Below are 21377 nucleotides of genomic sequence, written 5' to 3' on the forward strand. Positions count from 1 at the left end.
GATGGATGTCCCAAGATTGAAGAAAAGACCTCGGCGCCTCTGTGAGCATTGCGACACTGAACTCTCTCATACACAGTATTTTGACCACAGAAAGCGCTATTTCAAAAATGGAGTTTGGGAGAAAAAAATCAAAAGGGCTAACGCTAGACCAGATAACATTCAGCGACTGCTGCTATCCAGTCATGACCCAAACGGCGGGAGTTATGTACCGTCTATGTGTAAAGACCTCGAAGATAACTTGGCTGAAGTTGGAGAGATTGGTGAAAGTGAAATGCAGGTGGACCCAGAAAAAGAAGTGATGGAAGAATCTGAAGAAATGCACCCAGCGACTGAAAGTTCAGACAACGGTGAGCATCACAATTTAACTGTTATACCTGTACAACTGTTGGCTACAAATATTGTAACTGTACCTGGTTTCCCATTTAAATTGTATAGTTAAAATGTGGTTGTTTTTCACTGTTGTTGTTTTTGTAATAACAAATAATACTTAAATACATATGTTGCATTATAATGCATAACTGTCTTCTGCATGGGTTGTTTTCCAGACGAAACAGCAGATGACCAAAGCATTCATCTTTTCCTGGACTCCAGCGATTCAGAGTCAGTACAAGATGATGAAGACATCTCATGTTATATGGTAAGCATGGATTTACTTTTGAATATACAAGTATAAAGTTCCATGCATGCTAATCCAGAGCTCAAACGGGAAAAACCAACATGTTTCAACTACATTGTTGTTTTACATGCTTAGTACTACTACTGTAACACTCAGTGTGCATTTTAAATTTCTGTTCAGGAACTATGAAAGCAACAAAAATAAGTCATAATTTACTCACCCTCAAGTTTCTCCAAACCTTTATATGTTTCTTTGTTCTGCTTTACACAGAGGAAGATATTTAATATATTTGTGTAACCAAGCAGATCTCACCAGTCATTGACTACCATTGTAGGAAAAAATTACTATGATACTATGACAATGGCTGGTGAGATCTGCTTGGTTACAAACATTCTTCCAAATATCTTCCTCTGTGTACAGAAGAAAAAAGAAATGTATACAGGTTTGCAACAACTTGAGGTTCAATACATGATGACAGAATTTAAAATTTTGGGTGAAACTTTCCTTCTAGACTTCTAAACTTCGACAAACTCTCAAGTCTCAGTTAAGCTAAAGTGCACAGAAAGGCCATAAGTAAACAAATATCCTTCTATATTATATATCAATATCCTAATATTACATTTGCTCAAATACTTTACACCTCTGAATAAACAATTGAATTACAAACAATTTCAAAAATCCCCTGAATGAAGTTTTAACATAATACTTTTAACAGGTTCATTGCACTAAAGCTAGCTGTTTGAGAAGCACATGATCTTTTCAAACTACAGTTTTAAAATCTTTTCATACTTAAATGGCCATCTTAATGGTCTTTTCATACTCAGATGGCCATATTAATGATGTTCTTTTCATAGTCAAATTGCCATATATATGATGGTCTTTTCATACTCAGATGGCCATATGATGGTCTTTTCATACTCAAATGGTCATAATGATGGTCTTTTCATACTCAAATGGCCATAATGATGGTCTTTTCATACTCAAATTGCCATATTAATGGTGATATTTTCACTCTCACATGGCCATAATAATGATAATCTTTAAACCCTCAAATGGCCATATTAATGATATTTTTCACTCTCAAATGGCCATAATAATGATGGTCTTTTCACTCTTATACTCATGAGAGCTTTGAACTGTGGAAGCTTTTAAAAAACACCTTAAGACACATCTTTTTAGACAAGCATTTAATTAGCAATTATGGTTTTGTATGTTTGTGTGTATTTATGTATATTTGTATGTTATGTTTATGTGTATATCTTTTATGTGTATATTTTAATTTTGTAAAGCACTCTGTGACCTTTTGTCTGTGAAAAGTGCTATAGAAATAAAGCTTACTTACTTACTTCACTCTCAACTGGACATATTCATGCGCTAAGTATGGCCGTTTGAGCTGATGAGTATGGGCATTGCGTGAGTTTTAAATGTGTACTTTATATTTCCATAGGATGAGTATGTGACTGAAGAGGAGGAAAACCTTGCTGAGGAGCAGAGTGAAGCCTATCCTCACATACAAGATGGGGAGGGGCATGGAAGTGATCAGTCCAGAAGTGAAAAACCAGAAGACTTGTTGATAAAACTTCTGGCCATGATGCTTTTGTCATGGCAATCAACCTTCAAGATTTCTGACAATGCCATCACATCACTTCTTCTGTGCATCAAACAGTTCATGTGGATAATGGGGAATGTTCTCTGTGCTAATTCCCTCACTGCCTTTGCAAGCATTATTCCAAAGACTTTATTCTCCTTGAGGAAATTGACTGGTATCCTCCGTGACAACTTCTTACAGTATGTGGTTTGTCCAAAATGTATGGCAGTATACATGCTTACTGAAACCTACGAGATCAGACGGGATGGCACAAAGGTTTGCAAGACTTGTGGTCACATTCCATTCTACAATCACCCACAGCAGAGGTCTGCATTAAGGAAGAAATGTGGCTCTGCCTTGCTAAGAAAGGCAAAATATTCCAACGGTAAAGAGTATGTAGATCCAATACGCTCTTACTGTTACAAGAGTGTTGTGCAGTCTCTGGAAGAATTTGTTAAAAGACCTGGATTTGAAGAAAAATGTGAAGAATGGCGAAAGCGGAAAATACCTGAGGGTGTGTTAGGAGACGTATATGATGGACAAATATGGCAGGATTACCAGTATGTGAATGGAGAGCCTTTTTTAGCAGAGCCAAATAATTTTGCCTTGATGCTGAATGTGGACTGGTTCCAACCTTTCAAAGATGCACCTTATTCAGTTGGAGCCATCTACTTGGTCATTTTGAATCTACCTCGTGAAGACCGTTTTAAAGAAGAAAATATGATTCTCGTTGGGCTAATACCTGGACCAAAAGAGCCATCACTAAACATAAATGCTTTCTTAGATCCCTTAGTTGATGAGCTTCAAGAACTTTGGCATGGCATGATTCTGGAAGACAGCTCTTTCTTAGGACATCAGGTTTACAGAGCAGCTCTGCTTTGTCTTTCATCAGATATCCCCGCAACTCGAAAATGTGGAGGCTTTGTTGGACATGGAGCATACAGAGGTAATTGAAATATTCAAACGTTATTTACTATGTTTATTAATTATTGATATTGATCATTGAATCAGTAAAATCAATATGTAAATGTTTACAATGTTTATTTTTTTAATGGATAACAGTTGGTCTGTTTCATTGAATGCTCAAATATAAATGTGTGTGTAACACATTTAACTTACATTTGCAGGATGCCACAAGTGTTTGAAGACGTTCAGTAAGAAAGAATTTGTTGAAAAAATGGACTACTCAGGATTTGAGCGGTCTTCGTGGGAGCCACGCACATCAAAGGATCACACACACTATGCTGGATTATCCAAACGGGCAAAGACGAAGGCAGAACAGAAAAGAATTGAACGCAAGTATGGAGCTAGATGGTCAGAACTTTTCCGCTTGAGTTACTATGATGCCATCAGATTTGTCGTCATAGATCCAATGCACAACCTTCTCCTTGGTACGGCAAGACATGTATTCAGATTGTGGACAGAATTAGGAATTTTAACAACTAAAAGCCTTGATGAACTTCAAGCTAGAGTGGAAAACATCAAAGTACCTTATGAGGTTGGAAGAATTCCCTTACGTATTTCATCTGGCTTTACAGGATTTACAGCAGATCAGTGGAAAAACTGGACAACCATTTACTCACTGTTTTGTCTGAAGGGGCTTATCGACAACAGACACTATGACATGTGGTTTGACTTTGTGCAGGCTTGTATCATACTCTGCTCCAGAGTCATATCCATCAATAGATTGGAAGTAGCAGATGGATACCTGCAGACATTTCTCTCAAAATTTGTCGAACTGTTTGGCCCATTGCACTGCACCCCCAACATGCATCTACATCTTCATTTGAAACAGTGCATGTTGGATTACGGACCAGTTTATTCTTTTTGGTGTTTTTCATTTGAGCGTTTTAATGGAATACTGGGAAAGTTTAATAACAACAATAGGAGAATTGAAGTCCAGATTATGAGGCAATTTCAGCAGAGCCAACAGCTTCAAATGCCATGGACATGTGAATATGGTGCTGAATTTGCCAGTATTTTAGGAAGACAAATGGTTGGGACTTTGTCATGCAATGACACAGCTGATATGCTTTATGTGAAGCACAATATTTTGCTGTCCGCAGAAAGACTTCTCTTGGAAAACTGTACAGTGGTGCCTCTCTCTCCATTCCACCAGACAATATTGGATGAGCCTGACAGACATGCAATGTTAACAATGTATCATCAGATGTACCCTTGTGTCACTGACGTTGACTGTTTTGCCATGACATGCAAACGGGTAACATATCTGAATGTAACTTATTCAATTGATGGATCTAGAGCTGAAAGGTCAGCATATGTATATGCTAAGTGGTGTGGAAACACTAACAGTTTTGAGGAACCCATCCTTGACCCTCTAGCAGAACTACGACCAGCCATTATAAAGCAGTTTATAATTGTTAATGTTGTGTCAAAAGGTACTGCATTTAAACATGTTATTGCACAAGTTTCCTGGCTTCATCCCCATCCGGACAGACATTTTTATGGAAAGCCAATAGAAGTTTGGAGCTTGCAGGGAACAGACATGTCATACCCAGCATCATTTCTGCCTGTTGAGCGCATTGCTGGGAGATGTGTGGTTAATACATCCACTGTGCATTTAAGCAAGACCAAAGAAAAGGTCACTGTAGTCATGCCACTATGCACAGTGGTTGAGCTCTAGGAGTCTGTGATGTTGTTTGCATGGAATGTAAAAAAATTTACCTTTGTGGCAAAGCCTGATTAAAACTAATTACTTAAATAAATTGTTTTGTGTATCTTTTTTTACATAACATTGGCCATTGCTAATGACACACAATAAATAATCTAGCATACTTTCATCAAATATATAAATTCAAGCTAAAGTTTAAGATTTTATAATTAGGCTATACTGAGCCTGCTATTTATACCAGAGATTTTCTTAGAATGAAGTTAAAACCTTTAAGAAAAATGTCACATGGGTTAAAACTCCTGCTACCCTGATTTGCATTTGTATAGCCCACAGCATGTTCATTTACATGTTAAAGCCTCCCCTGGAGTTAAGGGAAGGGGGGTCATGGGGGGGACAACTGCCAAGCAAGGCCCACGTCAATTTCTGACAATTCACGGCAGTTTTCGGTGTTGCCTGCAAATTGCCGTCTGCAGTCGTAAACCTGAACTTCCACGACAATCTACAGTGCCGCTTACTGACGAAAATCCCACTTTTCATGCAGTGTCTGACGCTGTCTTTTGCTCTGACTGTCTCTTCTAGGGCCTTCTTTGGCTCTTCTCTTTGCTCTCTCTTTTTCTCTCTCTTTCTATCTTTCTATCTCTCTCTATCTCTCCCTATCTCTCAGGTAACATTCTATATATGCTGGGTACGATTAATGGTATAAGTTTTATCATCTCATTCATCTATTTTGTAACTATTTTAAGTGTAACCATAACCGGATTTTGTCATTAAATTCTTTCAATTATAAATGATTTGCTAACTAGTTTTGGTTTGGTATTGACTTTTGTATTGCAATACAATATAGTCACATTAAAGCAACGCTCTCCCACATATTTTGCTATTGTAACTGCGCTTATTTCCGTCGTTGGTATAAGTTGCAGTGGGTGGTTATAGACAAGAAATGTACAGTTTTCTACCATCACGCTGATAACATTTCTTTAGTCGTTCGGCAACCCTGCAGTCAGAAACACTGTAGGCGATCCACCCTTACAGATGGTGCCAAAACCCGGGATCCCTTGCAGTGAATTTTCTGAAATTCGTCAGAATGAGGACATTTTTCCACAATTGATCTTGTGTATGGATTAAAGCTGGCCTTCTGACTAAGGATTGGGTAAGTCTGTTTTCATTGTTTATGAATTGCATGAAACAGAACTTCATCCAAGAAGAAGGTTTTAAACAGCTTCAATAGTCTCATTACTGTACAATCCGAGAATATTCAGAATATCACCTCGGGATGGAAGGGAACATTTTTGATAAAAGTGAGATATTGTTTGCTTTATGGAGCGAAAAAGTTGAGCCTATCTTGTCCAAACTTAAGAAAGAGGATATTGGAATCAACAGTTCAGATGATAAAATGCTTAAATGGTGGGACATAATTGGCAAACACCAAAAGAAATCAAAACATGGTGAAATAATTGAGGCTTTAAACTTCATAAGTTGTAAAAGGCTACATAATGTTGTGACACCATTTCTACTATCAAGCCTAGAGGCTAAATGTAAAGCAATTGATTCTAAAAATGCTGAAGCAGAAAAGTCTGAGGCAAAGATTCAATATCTTCAAGCACAGCTAGATAAATTACTAGCTGATCAGTTAGCCCTGACTGAGAAGTGTAAAAATCACAAGGAGACCATTGCAGATCTCAAGGCTAAGCTAATAGCTAAAAAGTCCATGCATCCCAAAACGCTTAACAGCGATGGTACTAAAAAGCATGTTCACTTCTTAGATGAGGTGACTTGCTCTAATGAATCTGAAACATTTAGTTCAGAAAATGCATGTGCAACTCAAGGAAATGTGCCTATTTCAGTTCTTAAGGTGATGCAGCACCGCAATAGCGCAGAGTCATGTACCAGTACGCTTCGTGTTCAAGCATTAGAGAGTCATAAAAATCCTCCAACTCCAGGAGAACATAGCAGACAAACCTATGGCAAAGAGAACAGGTTTTGCAGTTCCTGTCAGAAAATAGGCCATTTAGAGGTAAAATGCTGGTCACTGGGCCAAGGTCGACCTCCACCTTATTTTCAGAAAGATAGGAAATTCCTTTCTAAGGGCAAAGATTATCGTTCATTTGCAGGTAAACTCTCAGTGAGTTAACTGCATTGTTCATGCAAGGCCTTCAACTATTAACCTCACTGGCTAGTGGGCTAGCAGCCTAACAGCAGTGAGTTTAATAGTTAAACATCCAAATTGCAATGATCCTGTTTGTATTTTCAAATTTGTAATTGTATTAACGCATTGTGCGCATTGAAAACACATTATAGTTGTTTGTGTTAATAAATACACATAGACTAGTTAAGTTTATTCTTTAAAACACATGATTGCTTTACTGTAAGTGTTGTATGAAACACTTAGGATAAAGGTTGTAGATGCTATGCATTCTAGACCATGTGTGGCATCATAAGAGGGCGTGTGGTAGAAGACAGATACATTGCTCTAAGATGGCTGGAGCAAGAGGGCGTCTTGTAAAAACTACCCTTCCCAGGGTACCCCACGTGGACACGAGGGGGCAAGATGGCGGCCTGTTAAGGACTACAAAACCCAGGCTGCCTGAGAGAACAGGTGCAGCTAATGAGATGAGGAACAGGATATAAGGGAGGGTGTGTGGCTGTGGAAGGAGAGGGATCGGGAGCCACAGAAGGATTAAGTTGTCTTGTCGTGAACAGATGTTGAACTTGACTTCTCTTTTTGTTTGATCATTAAAAAATTGCACGCCTGCATACTAAAGAAACTGTTGAAGTGGTGTTTGTCCAGGGAACCTGCACAATGCTAAGATCCTGAACCTCTCATGGTGCCACATATGGTGGAGAATGCGGGCACTTGGATGACTGCTGATGTTCCAGAGTGAAGTGGAGGACCTCACAGGCCTGTTTTCTAAGCTAAGTACCCAGTCAATTGATAGTAAAATGGAAGACTTACTGAAAGCAATGATAGAAAGTAGTAAAATCCAGCACCAAATCCAAGCAGCATTACTGGAAGAACAAAAGAGGGCTAATAACCTTAAAGTTCAAGAATTGAAACTAAAACAAACTCAAGATGGTAGCAAGATACGGGCTGGTGACTTTATTCCGAAAATGGGAGAGAATGATGATGTTGAAGCTTACCTGCACGCTTTTGAGAGTACTGCGGTCAGCGAAAAATGGCCAACAGAGCAATGGGCCAAGCTATTGGCACCATTTTTATCGGGAGAGGCACAGAAGGCATTCCTAGATCTAAACCCTACACTAGCCAATAGTTATGACTCCCTAAAGAAAGAAATACTAAGTCGTAGTGGCCTTACAGAGTTTGGGAGGGCCCAACGGTTCCATGCATGGTGCTTCAAGAAAGAACAGCCACCCCGTACCCAGATGCATGAGTTGATGCGCTTGGCTAAGAAGTGGTTAGAGCCCGATAGGCACTCAGCGACCGAGGTTATTGATTCCTTGGTGATGGACAGGTTTGTGAGAGCCCTACCCCTTGAAGCCAAACGATTTGTCTGTCAGAATAACCCAAGTTCCCCCCAAGACATGATAGAAGCCATTGAACGATTTCAAGCCAGTGCAGATATGCTGAACACACGGTTCCCATTCAGTGGACCGCCCCAACAAAAGTCCCCTAGAGCTCCTAACCCCAGGTGGGCTAGTCCACAGACGGGAAGGCCCAGCCAGCAAGAGTCTCCAGCTGAAAGCAACTTGTACAAACTAAGGACGTGTTACAAGTGTGGGGAAGTAGGACACATTTCGTGGCAGTGTAATCAGGCAGACGAGCCGATGCCTACAGCAGAGAGTTCAAGTGGCTTGAAGAATAACCTCTTTGCGGCTTTATTGGGGACCTCTGCATTCCAAGCCATGACATGCCCTGTAACAGTCAATAGCCAAGATGTAGAGGCCTTATTAGACTCTGGAAGCATGATTACCCTGATTCACAAATCGTTGGTCAACCCAAAGCAAGTCTCACAAGAAAACCCAGTTCCAGTTTCATGTGTACATGGGGACACCTGTAACTACCCCACATCTGCAGTAACACTTGTCACCACTAGAGGAATGTATGAAATTCAAGCTGGGGTGGTGGCTTCCCTGCCAGTACAGGTATTGATTGGTCGAGATTGCCCTGTGTTTCACATGTTATGGCAGGATGTACAAGCAAGGAGAACAAGAGAACCACAGCGGCTCCAGGGTAAAAGCAGAAAAAAGGTAAAAAATCATGTAAATCAAAATGATCAAAGTGTAATACACCATTGCCTTCCAGTGCAAACATGGACGGATGGGGGAGACAACCCGGAAGAGACAGAGTCTACCTCTGAACCAGCAGAGGAGCCAGGGTCAACCGAAGGAAGTGAGAGTGGTCCAGAAGTGCCAGGGGGTAAGAGGTTAACAGGCCAGTATGGAACCGCCCAATTAAATGACCCTACGTTCATTAACGCTTTAAAGAACGTGAGAGTAGTGGATGAGGTAGATATCAGTGGTGTCCCAATAGCCTACCCGTATTTTGCAATCAAGAAAGGATTGCTCTACCAAATAAAGAAAGAAGGGGAGGAGACGATCAGTGGCGCCACCAGGGGGTGGCCAGGGCTGGCCATGGCATAGGTTTGGGGGGGACGCTAGGTACTAGTCCCAATCAATATTTAGAATAAGCAAAATGACGCGTCCCGTATCAAACCAATACGGACGCGATGCACAAGATTGCGTTTTAGCGGCGCTTTGCTGCCATAGCGACGGAGTCTCGAGAACATGCGCTGGAAACTTGCGCGTTTTTTTAAAAACATGTCGAGCTCGCGTCCACAGTTTGAACGCAAGAGGATTTCCAGATATAAGGCTGAATAGAAAAAAAAGGTATCATGAGTGGGTCTGTCCAGTAACTTAAGATGAACCTAAGACAAACTGCACCCTTTGCAGAGAAGCATTTCAGTATCTCAGACTGTCGGACTGAAAGCATGCGATGACAGACACATCCGTGAACTAAAGGTAGGCCTATTGTTTTTTTAATGGATAATATAATATTTCATACATTATCAGAGCTTGGCAGACTTCTTTTTCTAGATATTAGAACGGTTAAATAATAGATTATAGCATATTAATGTTATCAATTTATCATTTAGCAGTTTGATATTTAAAAAATATTTAGATTAAAATGGGACAAATAATTACATAATAATATAGTCATAATAGTAAATTAATAAAGATGATTAAACATTTTTGAATTTCAGAATTGTCAGTAAAGTGGTTACTGGTTCAGAATGACTGCTTAAAGAGACAGTGCACCCAAAAATGAAAAATCTGTCATAATTTCCTCACCCTCAAGTTGTTCCAAACCTGTATACATTTCTTTATGTAGAATACATATGAAGACACATTCCTACCATGGAAGTCAATGTTGCCCCCAAAGTAAACATTTGGTCACAAACGTTCTTCAAAATATATTCTTTTATGTTCAACAGAACGAAGAAACTCATACAGGTTTGGAACATCATGAGGGAGAGTAAATGACAGAAATTTCATTTTTGGGTGAACTATCCCTTTAAAGTACACCAATACAGGCTACTAAAGAGATCTTTAGAAATAAATAAAATAATCAAAAGTAAAATACTTTAAAATGTGTTCTGTTGCAAGTTTACATACTTGATTCCATGTTTATTGTTGAGCTGCTGTCATTGTTTCATTGTCACTCTTATCACTCTTTAACTCTTTAACTAAGTTCATAAATTATTTTCAAAAACGGATTCAAAACTGATTTGGAAAAAAACATACACACAAAATAACTTATTTTCAATATAAAAAGTAATTGTGGACTGGATATTTTTTGACCTTTTATCACAGTCTTGGACATGTCAAAGATTAGTAACAACACTGGCTCTGATGCATTGTTAGTTGCAGCATCAGATTTACATTTTTTTTAATCCCTCATTTATATGCAGTTATTATACTCTATACAAATGCCAGAAACTAAGCTTCTTTTTTTTCAGCACAGGCCTATCTTAAGGGTTAATGGTGCCACCTGGTTATCAACTGTAAAAATTACACATTTTACCTCTTCCCAACTGGGAAAACCACCAACAATCAAGAATGCATGATTATATGGTGTCATGGCTTTCCAATAATTTTTTTGTGGCTATAATGGAAGTCAATGGGGCAAAAACAGCCACGAACAGTAAATGAGGGAGAAAAAAATCTGATGCTGCACAAAAACTAACAATGCATCAAAGCTAAAGTTGTTACAAATCTTTGACATGCCCAAGACTTTTATATATGTATTTTATATTTAAAATAAGTCATTTTGTGTGTAAAGAAGTTAACGTTAGAAGACGAAGACTACTGGTAAGTAAATAAGTCAAAAATATTTTTTAGTAAAAGACGACGCAGAATTATGTGTCGTGACGTGCTACAGGCCGGTTTACTACACCAGAAGAATACAATTCTGAAATTATGGTTTCTAGTTTTGGTGTGCCACCCCAAGATTTTAAGTGGCCCCATCTGGCCACCCCTATGAAAAATTTCTGGAGGCGCCACTGGAGACGATAGAGCAGTTGCTTGTTCCTCAAACCCATAGGGCCACAGTACTGCAGTTAGCCCACACTCATCTGCTTGGGGCACATTTAGGGGTGGAAAAAACCAAAGAAAGAGTGTTAAATCGGTTCTTTTGGCCTGGGGTGCACAAGGAGGTAGAGAATTACTGTCGTAGTTGTCCGGAGTGTCAGCGCTCCGCTCCAAAGCCTCATTTTCGTAGTCCCTTGGTTCCTCTACCCATCATTGAAACCCCTTTTGAGAGGATTGGGATGGATATTATAGGGCCACTCCCAAAGAGCGGCCGAGGTCACCAATATATTTTGGTAGTGGTAGACTATGCAACTCGCTACCCGGAAGCGGTGCCATTAAGGAAAGCCACAACATATCAGATTGCCAAGGAACTATTCATGATTAGTAGTAGAGTGGGCATCCCAAAAGAAATCCTTACAGACCAGGGGACCCTGTTCATGTCTCGGGTAATGAAAGAGCTTTGCACCCTCCTAAAGATAAAGCAGATAAGAACATCAGTGTACCACCCACAGACAGATGGACTTGTGGAACGTTTTAATAAGACCCTTAAGCAAATGCTTCGTAAGACCATTGACAAAGATGGCAGAAACTGGGATCAACTCTTACCCTATCTGTTGTTCTCAATTAGAGAAGTGCCGCAAGCCTCCACAGGGTTCTCCCCTTTTGAACTTTTGTACCCATACAAGCCAAGAGGACTGCTGGATATAGCAAAGGAAGCATGGGAGGAACAACCTTGCCCCCATAGGTCTTTTGTTGAGCATGTGGGGGAAATGAGAGACAGAATGGCCGCCATTTACCCCATTGTTAGGGAACACATGGAGAAAGCACAACGCGAGCAGCAGGCTATTTATAACCGTCCAGCCCAGCCAAGGGAATTTCAACCGGGAGACCGGGTGTTAGTACTTGTGCCCACAGTAGAGTGTAAATTCTTAGCCTCCTGGCAGGGACCCTTTGAGGTCATGGAAAGGGTAGGAGAGGTAAACTACAGGGTTAGGCAACCAGGCAAGAGGAAGCCTGACCAAATATACCATGTCAACCTCTTGAAGCGCTGGCACCCTAGCACGAGAAGAAGTCAGGGTGAGCCCAGATCTAAACCCACAACAAAGACAAGAGGTGATGGAGCTAGTTGATCGTAACAAAAATGTGTTTTCCCCAGTTCCAGGCCATACTAAAATCATCCAGCATGAGATTCATACTGTTCCAGGGAAAACTGTACAGCAGCGCCCTTACAGAATCCCAGAGGCTAGGCGAGAAGCTATCAAGGAAGAGGGGAAGAAAATGCTGGAGTTGGGGGTCATAGAGGAGTCGCAGAGTGCATGGTCAAGCCCTATAGTGAAGGTCCCCAAGCCAGATGGTACTGTAAGGTTCTGCAATGACTTTAGGAAATTAAATGAGATATCAAAGTTTGATGCATACCCTATGCCCCACATTGATGAGTTGATTGACAGGCTAGGTAAAGCCCGCTTCATTACAACATTAGACCTAACAAAAGGCTACTGGCAAGTTCCCTTGGCTCCGGATGCCAAAGAGAAGACTGCTTTTGCAACCCCAGAGGGGCTATACCATTATACGCATTTACCCTTTGGCCTTCACGGGGCACCAGCCACATTCCAAAGGCTCATGAACCGTGTTCTTCAACCCCATCAGCAGTATGCCGCTGCTTATTTTGATGATGTGGTTATCCATAGTTCAGACTGGGAAAGCCATCTTGGATTGGTACAGAAGGTACTGGATTCCCTTAGAGAGGCAGGCTTGACTGCAAACCCCAAAAAATGTACGATTGCCTACAGCGAAACAGAGTATCTAGGCTACACAATAGGCAGGGGCTCAGTACAACCTCAAGAAGCCAAAGTTGGGGCAATTAAAAACTGGCCTAGACCACAAACCAAGAAACAAGTAAAGTCCTTCCTAGGCCTGGCCAATTACTACAGGAGGTTTGTGCCCAACTTCTCCAGTCTGGTTGCACCCATTACAGAACTAACATCTAACAGACACTCCAGAATGGTAAGATGGAGCAAAGAGGCAGAGGAGGCCTTCTCCAAATTAAAGATGATGCTGTGTTCCAGACCAATCTTGAAATCCCCAGACTTCACAAAAGAATTCATGGTGCAGACCGATGCCTCTGAGGTGGGTCTAGGAGCAGTCCTGTCTCAAACACATAAAGGTGAGGAACATCCTGTACTTTACATCAGTAGGAAACTGGCGAAGCACGAGAAAAATTATGCCACCATTGAGAAGGAGTGTCTGGCTGTTAAATGGGCACTAGAGACACTCAAGTACTACTTATTGGGGAGGAAATTTGTATTAATGGCAGACCATCAACCGCTGCAATGGATGGCCCGGAATAAGGAGAGCAATAGCAGAATAACTAGATGGTTTCTAAGTCTGCAAGCATTTAACTTCTCTGTTGTCCACAGGCCAGGACTGTACCATGGAAATGCTGATGCCCTCTCACGCAAAGATGTCCTCTTCACAATGGCCTGCCAACCAAGGGCCTCAGAGCAATGGAGGGGGGTATGTGGCATCATAAGAGGGCGTGTGGTAGAAGACAGATACATTGCTCTAAGATGGCTGGAGCAAGAGGGCGTCTTGTAAAAACTACCCTTCCCAGGGTACCCCACGTGGACACGAGGGGGCAAGATGGCGGCCTGTTAAGGACTACAAAACCCAGGCTGCCTGAGAGAACAGGTGCAGCTAATGAGATAAGGAACAGGATATAAGCGAGGGTGTGTGGCTGTGGAAGGAGAGGGATCGGGAGCCACAGAAGGATTAAGTTGTCTTGTCGTGAACAGATGTTGAACTTGACTTCTCTTTTTGTTTGATCATTAAAAAATTGCATGCCTGCATACTAAAGAAACTGTTGAAGTGGTTTTTGTCCAGGGAACCTGCACAATGCTAAGATCCTGAACCTCTCATGGTGCCACACATGTATCTTGTGAAAATTGGAATAACGTTAATACTTGAATTGTAAAGCAATTTTAAGTTTCATGTGTTTCTATGTGGAATTTGTTTGTCTCCTAAGTGGAAAACTCTGCTATTTTTCATATAGCTGAAGTAAAACCATGTACAGGAGCATAGAATTGCCATTTTGGCTACATTGTAATTTACAATTGCATTAACCATGAAAATGTTTTCATCACAGCAGGATTCAGTCACTCTGACTTTTGCACTTTATCATGCCCTCTAACTCAAACATTGGTGGGGGGAGATGTTGAGCCAACCACACCTCACTCACATTCTCAGCTGGCTGCCTGTTCAACAGGACCAAATTTACATCACAATTGTAAACCCTCCTCACCATGTTTGGGGCATGATTCACACATAGCCACAGCTAAATGCATTCACATAGATTTGATCTTCACACACAAAGTCAAATCTATATCTGCCTCATAAAAAATTATTTACATCTAGACTGTATTATAACTGTGAATTTCTTCCAGTTATTGTTTGTTTTGTTTTTCTTTGATTTACTAATTCAGTTAGTTATTATTTGTCTCACCAAGTTAAATATCAAAATTTACGTTAGTATTTCTCATTCTTACCTAAGTGCAAACATTTATTTTATCATTGTATTGTAACAATGAATTTGATTTGAAACATTTCTGAAACTTATATGATTATGTGTATTTTGTCCATTTGACTTGCAACAATGTTTTTGATTTTGAACTTTTTTGATTATTTGAATTTTGTCCACTTGATTTGGAACAATGTTTTAGGACATCCATTCAATTGAATCTCTGTATTTGGTTACACTGAATACTTTGTTGATACTCTTCATGAAAAAAAGGGTTTAAAACCAGCAATGATTGTTGTTTTGTTATAATGTAAATTATTTTTAATGTTTCCAGAAACAATGTAAGAGCTTGTGAGATCTTCTTTTATTCTCAACCTTGACCACTTTATTAAGTATATCGATTTAACGGCTTATTGCTAGAGACCATTTAAATCTGACCATATCAAACTTCTGACCAATGACAAATGCCATGTATGCTTTTGCTCTTTGTGGTGCTATATGTTCTTTTAATCACAGGATACCTGCTGGACAAGTTCACATCCTGTGTCCTCAGGAAGAGGGACAAGCGTTTGCTCTATACCTTCAGTGACTGTTCTCTCGAGGTGTGAGGTATTCAATGGACGTTTTGCATATCAAAGAAGGATGCAACACCATTTGATGGAGCCTTCCCATGCAGGACTGCAATGAGAACAAAGACCAAACTGGCAAACTGCTTTTGCAACATTTCTGGACGACAAGTCTGAAGATGACATCTACACACAACTGGAAGAATGTCTTTGTGTTCTGTGTCACTTCTGGACACTTTATGAGCGTGGCCAAAGATGCCATGGGAGGACTGAAAGAATCCAAAATAATCAAAGATATTTTGATATTTTTCTTTGAACAAAGACATTTGTTTTACTGTGTTCCACCCCCCTCTCTCTTATCAGTGGGGCTGTTTGGGATTCCTAAAGACAAAGAGATGTTGAGGGCCTGTAGGCCAAATGGTGCCACACCTGTAGTACAGTGGGGGAAATCTGGTCTGACTGGTCAGTTTGAATGTCTCAGGGTTTCAGTCACATGGTCAAGGGATGTATAAAAGAAGATTGCAACTGTTGCTCGAGGTCTTTTCTCTGGGACTTCTTGCTCTGACGGTCTTCTCTCTTTTTCTCTGGGGGTCTCTTTCCTCTGACGCTGTCTTTTGCTCTGACTGTCTCTTCTAGGGCCTTCTTTGGCTCTTCTCTTTGCTCTCTCTTTTTCTCTCTCTTTCTATCTTTCTATCTCTCTCTATCTCTCCCTATCTCTCAGGTAACATTCTATATATGCTGGGTACGATTAATGGTATAAGTTTTATCATCTCATTTATCTATTTTGTAACTATTTTAAGTGTAACCATAACCGGATTTTGTCATTAAATTCTTTCAATTATAAATGATTTGCTAACTAGTTTTGGTTTGGTATTGACTTTGAAGTGCTCCCTATTGCAATACAATATAGTCACATTAAAGCAACGCTCTCCCACATATTTTGCTATTGTAACTGCGCTTATTTCCGTCGTTGGTATAAGTTGCAGTGGGTGGTTATAGACAAGAAATGTACAGTTTTCTACCATCACGCTGATAACATTTCTTTAGTCGTTCGGCAACCCTGCAGTCAGAACCACTGTAGGCGATCCACCCTTACAAATGAGAATACAAGTGGGAGTACATTGAATCCTAATGCAAGGCCATTTGAACCTCCAGGAAGAAAGGAAAGGACTGTACCAAAGGTGCTACCTGGGAACATTCTGGAAGAGAACTGCTTACCTGGAGAGGTCTTGGCAGAGGATAACTTACCTGGGAAGTCCTTGGAAAAGTCCATTGATGGGAATGATGAGTCCAGTCAGGAGTTGATTCTTAATAATGCTGAACCTGCTGAGCAAAAAGAGAATGAAGCAAGAGAAGATGAACACAATAACAGTGAAACTGTGAGTGTCGAGCATGAACTAGGGAATAAAGACATACCTGCTCAAGAGATCCCAGAACTCAGACGTTCTACACGACATAGGGAACAACCTGATAGACTAAATTATAAGTCGTTAGGAAATCCTTTGGCATTAGTTATGCATTCCCTTTTAGAAGGTCTAAACCAAGCTTTCACCCAAGCCTTTCAAGCTGATGCTTTCCCTCAAGTTAGAGTACTAGCGCCTGATACATCTGAACTCTTATAAATATTCTACATGCAGAGACGCATGCAGGTTCAGGAGGGGAGGATGTAACCCCCTAGAATTTAACACAGTTCTATGTAGTACCATAGTTTGCCTGAAGGGGTCGCTATATGAGTTGGTTGGCTTACACCCAGAGACTAAGAGAAGAAGACCGTTCTTTGCTGGTACGCACGAGGTGATCAAGCGCTGAATTTCAAATGTATAAATATAAAATCATTACTGCATAAATATTACGTTCTAATATGAGATCTTTGAACTTTCCATATAAATCGTTGCAGTGTGTTTGTGGTTCAAAAGGATTTCCGACTGATGTTAACTGAGAGACTTTATTTCTGCGAACTGGTGAGTTTCTGTGTTAAAGGAAATGTTACTGAATGCGCTGATTAATGTTCAGAAAGTTGTATATGTCATGATAAATGAAAAAAACAGTCAGAGTTCAAAGATGTTCTTTGAAAGAAATTTTGTTTTACAAATGGAGATTTATTGAGTCATTTCATGTCAAATTAATTTTGAGTAGGTTTTTGTATATATATATATATGGAGAAAAAAAAAACGATTTACACATGAAAGTGAGTTTTTGAAATGCAGATAGTTAAACAGTGTGTTGGACACACATTTATTGGTGAGTTTTGTATGCTCACGTGTATTGATGGTAATATGCTTAGCTGCACGTGTGAGTGAAGCATGTGAGTGATGCTTTTGCGACTTAAATTTACTCATAAGGAGTTTATTGTTGACGACACTGTGAACATTAAGAGATGTTAACCGAGTTGTTTTGTTCTGTGTAGACTGTTTTTTTTTTGTTGCCCGATTCCATCCTGTGACATCTGTGTGAGTTATGCGATCTATGGCGAGCCAGACCCTGTGATTCGGTGAAGGACCTGCGGACATTCAACTCGGACCCGTTTCCATCGCGGGATTCATTTGATTTCAGCTAAGCTGTTACTTTATACACACACTACCCGGGTAGTAGGAAAAAAAGGCCTTATAGATACATTTTTACACTACACACTGACTTTGAGAAGAACCCAGGAGAACTTTCGCACATTTTCTTTTAATCTTCTTATTTCTTCTATTTTGTTTCATTTGTTTCTTGGACCAGTTACGCACAACCCAGACTGAATAATGGAATTTTCCCATTTCTGATTATTGTACTGGGACTATACAACAAAGTATTATTCTGGTCACTGGCACTTGTTTTTTTGTTGTGTTTTCTGTGAAATAAATGTGCTGGCTGCTAGCTGTTCCACACCTTTTGGCCTAAAATTCATTTTTATCCTCCTGAGAGTCGAACCTAGCCCTATTCTAAAGCATATTCTGAGTATTGTAACACTTAATTTTGTGCTGACAACTGTTGCCGTGTTACACACCTTAAGAGGGAAAATGGCTATGTCAGCCTGAGGCAGTCACACCGATACTACTGGCAGGTTCAGGGACAATTAGCCGTAACTGGCCTTGAGTGGTGTGACTTTGTCACGGACACTCAAACAAATGTATATGTTGAAAGAATTTGGGGAGATGATTCATTCATACACATAATGAAGGACAAATTAGACCTGTTTTACTACAACACATACATGGATGTGTACTTGAACTCGCACTGAAGACCGAACTGTCCTAAACTTTCATTAGATATTTACAGGTTTCATGTAAATGAATCAATCAATCAATCAATCAGTTTCTTGTTTCTCACTATCTTTTGACTCTCACATGTCTTTTAAAATATTTGCTGCAATGCTGTAATGGGAATGTTTTATTATTAATCAGTTGTGCTTACTTATTTAACATTTTTTAGGTTCCTGAATTAACCCGTATAGTTAATTTATTAATCAGTTAAATAAGTCAAATAAATTATCACATTACCTCACTAATGTTCCTTCTTGCCTTACTTACTGGTACTATAAAATGCAAAGTTATTATGTTAATGTAAAAAACTGTGACATTAGTTTTTTTTAAAACAAAAAGTTGTTTATTCAGTTAATGGCTTTAATGTCAAAATAATCAGTCGCTTCTGGTACACAAGAGCCCAAAATGATATTGTTCCACTTACAGCAGAATAAGAAGTGTGCTTGTTACAATATTTAAGATCCCTTCCCTTAAATGGTTAGTTCACCCAAAAACGAAAATTATCCATGATTTTACTCACCCTCAAGTCATCCTAGGTGTGTATGCCATTCTTCTTCTAGAGAAACAAAATCAAGAGTTATATTCCTGGCTAATCCAAGCTTTATAATGACACTTACTGTTGCTCTATTTTTGAAATACATAAAAGTGCATTGATCTATCCATCATTAAAGTGCTCCACATAGCTCAGAGAGTAAGCTAGATCATTTACTTTATAAAGTATTAAATATGAATATTTTTCTTACATATATGCATCAATTCACTTCAGAAGACATTTACTAACCTCCCGGAGCTGTGTGGAGCATTAATATATATATATATATATATATATATATATATATATAAAGAGAGAGAGAGATAGAGAGAGAGAGAGAGAGAGAGAGAGAGAGAGAGAGAGAGAGAGAGAGAGAGAGAGAGAGAGAGAGAGAGAGAGAGAGAGAGGGATGGATGGATAGATGGATGGATGGACTTATGCACTTTTATGTACTTCAAAAATAGAGCAACTGTCAGTGTAATTATAAAGCTTGGATAAGCCAGGACTTTATTAAATATAACTCAACTTTTATTCGTCTGAAAGAAGAATGGCATACACACCTAGGATGACTTGAGGGTGCGTAATGGATAATTTTCATTTTTGGGTGAACTAATCCTTTAACCTTCCCGAGTATGAGGTATATGGTATGTGTCTTACCCAGCAAAGGAAGTGACAGCGGCAGTTATTTACAGATATACATCAATGACAAAAAGAGAGCAAACCTAAAACCAGGATAAGTATGCAACATCACATGCAATATACTCTCCAGATCTCAATCTTCTTCAAAAGACAAAGGTCCTTGAAAATTCACCATAACACAACAGTTGTGCCAGATCTGGCTGACAGTGCCCATAAGAGTGAGAGGTACAGGTGAGTCCCAGATGTGATTGGACTTAATTCTGCCTATGACCCTTTCGACCACTATCTTGAGACGCGCTATGGCTTGTGTCTTCTCAGTATCCTCTCTTGTAAATTGGGCTGAACGCTTGAAGGGTGGAATGATAAGTTTTGCCCCAACACCAGAAAGGAGATCTTCGATGATAAATCCTTTGTCGGCCATCACTTCATCACCTGACTCAAGTAAGGGAAGGATTCCGCTGATCTTTGTTATCTCCTTGTCAGAGATGCTTCCAATGTACAGCGGTGAGAAGAATGTCACTAAACCGTTGGGAGCAACTCCGATCAGTCCCTTCAAGGTTGTCCTGTTTTTGTAGTGGGAGAAGGTTTCTGATTGCAGGGTCAGTGAAGAGGCCGTCGCCACAGCAATCTCAGTGCAGTCCAGTATGACACGGACATTGGGACAGTATTTCTTGAATTTTTCTGGCATGACTGACTTCACCTTCTCCCTACTCACCCAAAGAGGAAGCGTCCCCAGAATGAAGAAGAGGTAATTGGCCCAGGTGATGGTCACACGGCTCACAGTGGTTACACTTATCTGGAACATGTCAGCAATTACCTGCTCCTTCGTGCCAACAGCTACTCTCATACAGTAAATTAGAAATTCATCAATTAATGGCATGCTGCGAGGGGGACTGGGACTGGTGTTTTCACTGGTGCCTTCACTTATCCTCTTTGCTTTACTCCAGTAGACCAGTTGAGAGGCAGATGGGGCAATGGAATCCCAGAAGATCTTAAACACGCGCTCTGATGGAAATTTAGTGTAAAATCTCATCTGGTCATCTGATGTACAATACCGGCTGAAGAGGTCAGGGTGTGGTAAAGCTTTTTTAAGCTTGGCTTCCAGGTCTTGGATATAATCCACGGTCTCATCTAGAATACCTGTAGTGAATGAGAATTAACAAATTAATTCAGTCCTTCGTTAAATTTAGTGCAATTATAAAGCCCTGTGGATAACAGTATTTATTTGATCAACTTCAAAAGTTGATGGAAATGAATAATTATGCCAATTTACATAAATCTCAGATTACGTAGCTATAAAGAATCAGCATTACATGACACGTCTTCCTTGACCAAGATGATATCCTGTTTGTCCAGACTTTGGTTACAGATCAAAATAGTTTAAACATCACGCAGTGTGCACATTTCTATTTTTTTTGCATACAACAGAATACTTTTTTATAAAATTATAGATATATTTTTATTTTAAAAGCAATCTATAATAATCATAATTATTATTA

The 21377-nt window shown here is 39.8% G+C and overlaps 1 protein-coding gene across 1 annotated transcript; it reads left to right on the forward strand.

Annotated features, from left to right (window-relative positions):
• Positions 1-214: 214 nt before the first annotated feature.
• LOC137071662 (uncharacterized) lies at positions 215-4848 on the forward strand. The gene is made up of 4 exons (XM_067439844.1): positions 215-347; positions 546-637; positions 2064-3150; positions 3332-4848. The coding sequence occupies exons 1-4, from the start codon at positions 215-217 to the stop codon at positions 4846-4848; spliced, it is 2829 nt and encodes a 942-aa protein (XP_067295945.1).
• The last annotated feature ends 16529 nt before the right edge of the window (positions 4849-21377 follow it).

Source organism: Pseudorasbora parva, chromosome 3 (genome assembly GCF_024679245.1).
Source record: "Pseudorasbora parva isolate DD20220531a chromosome 3, ASM2467924v1, whole genome shotgun sequence".
Classification (NCBI taxonomy): domain Eukaryota; kingdom Metazoa; phylum Chordata; class Actinopteri; order Cypriniformes; family Gobionidae; genus Pseudorasbora; species Pseudorasbora parva.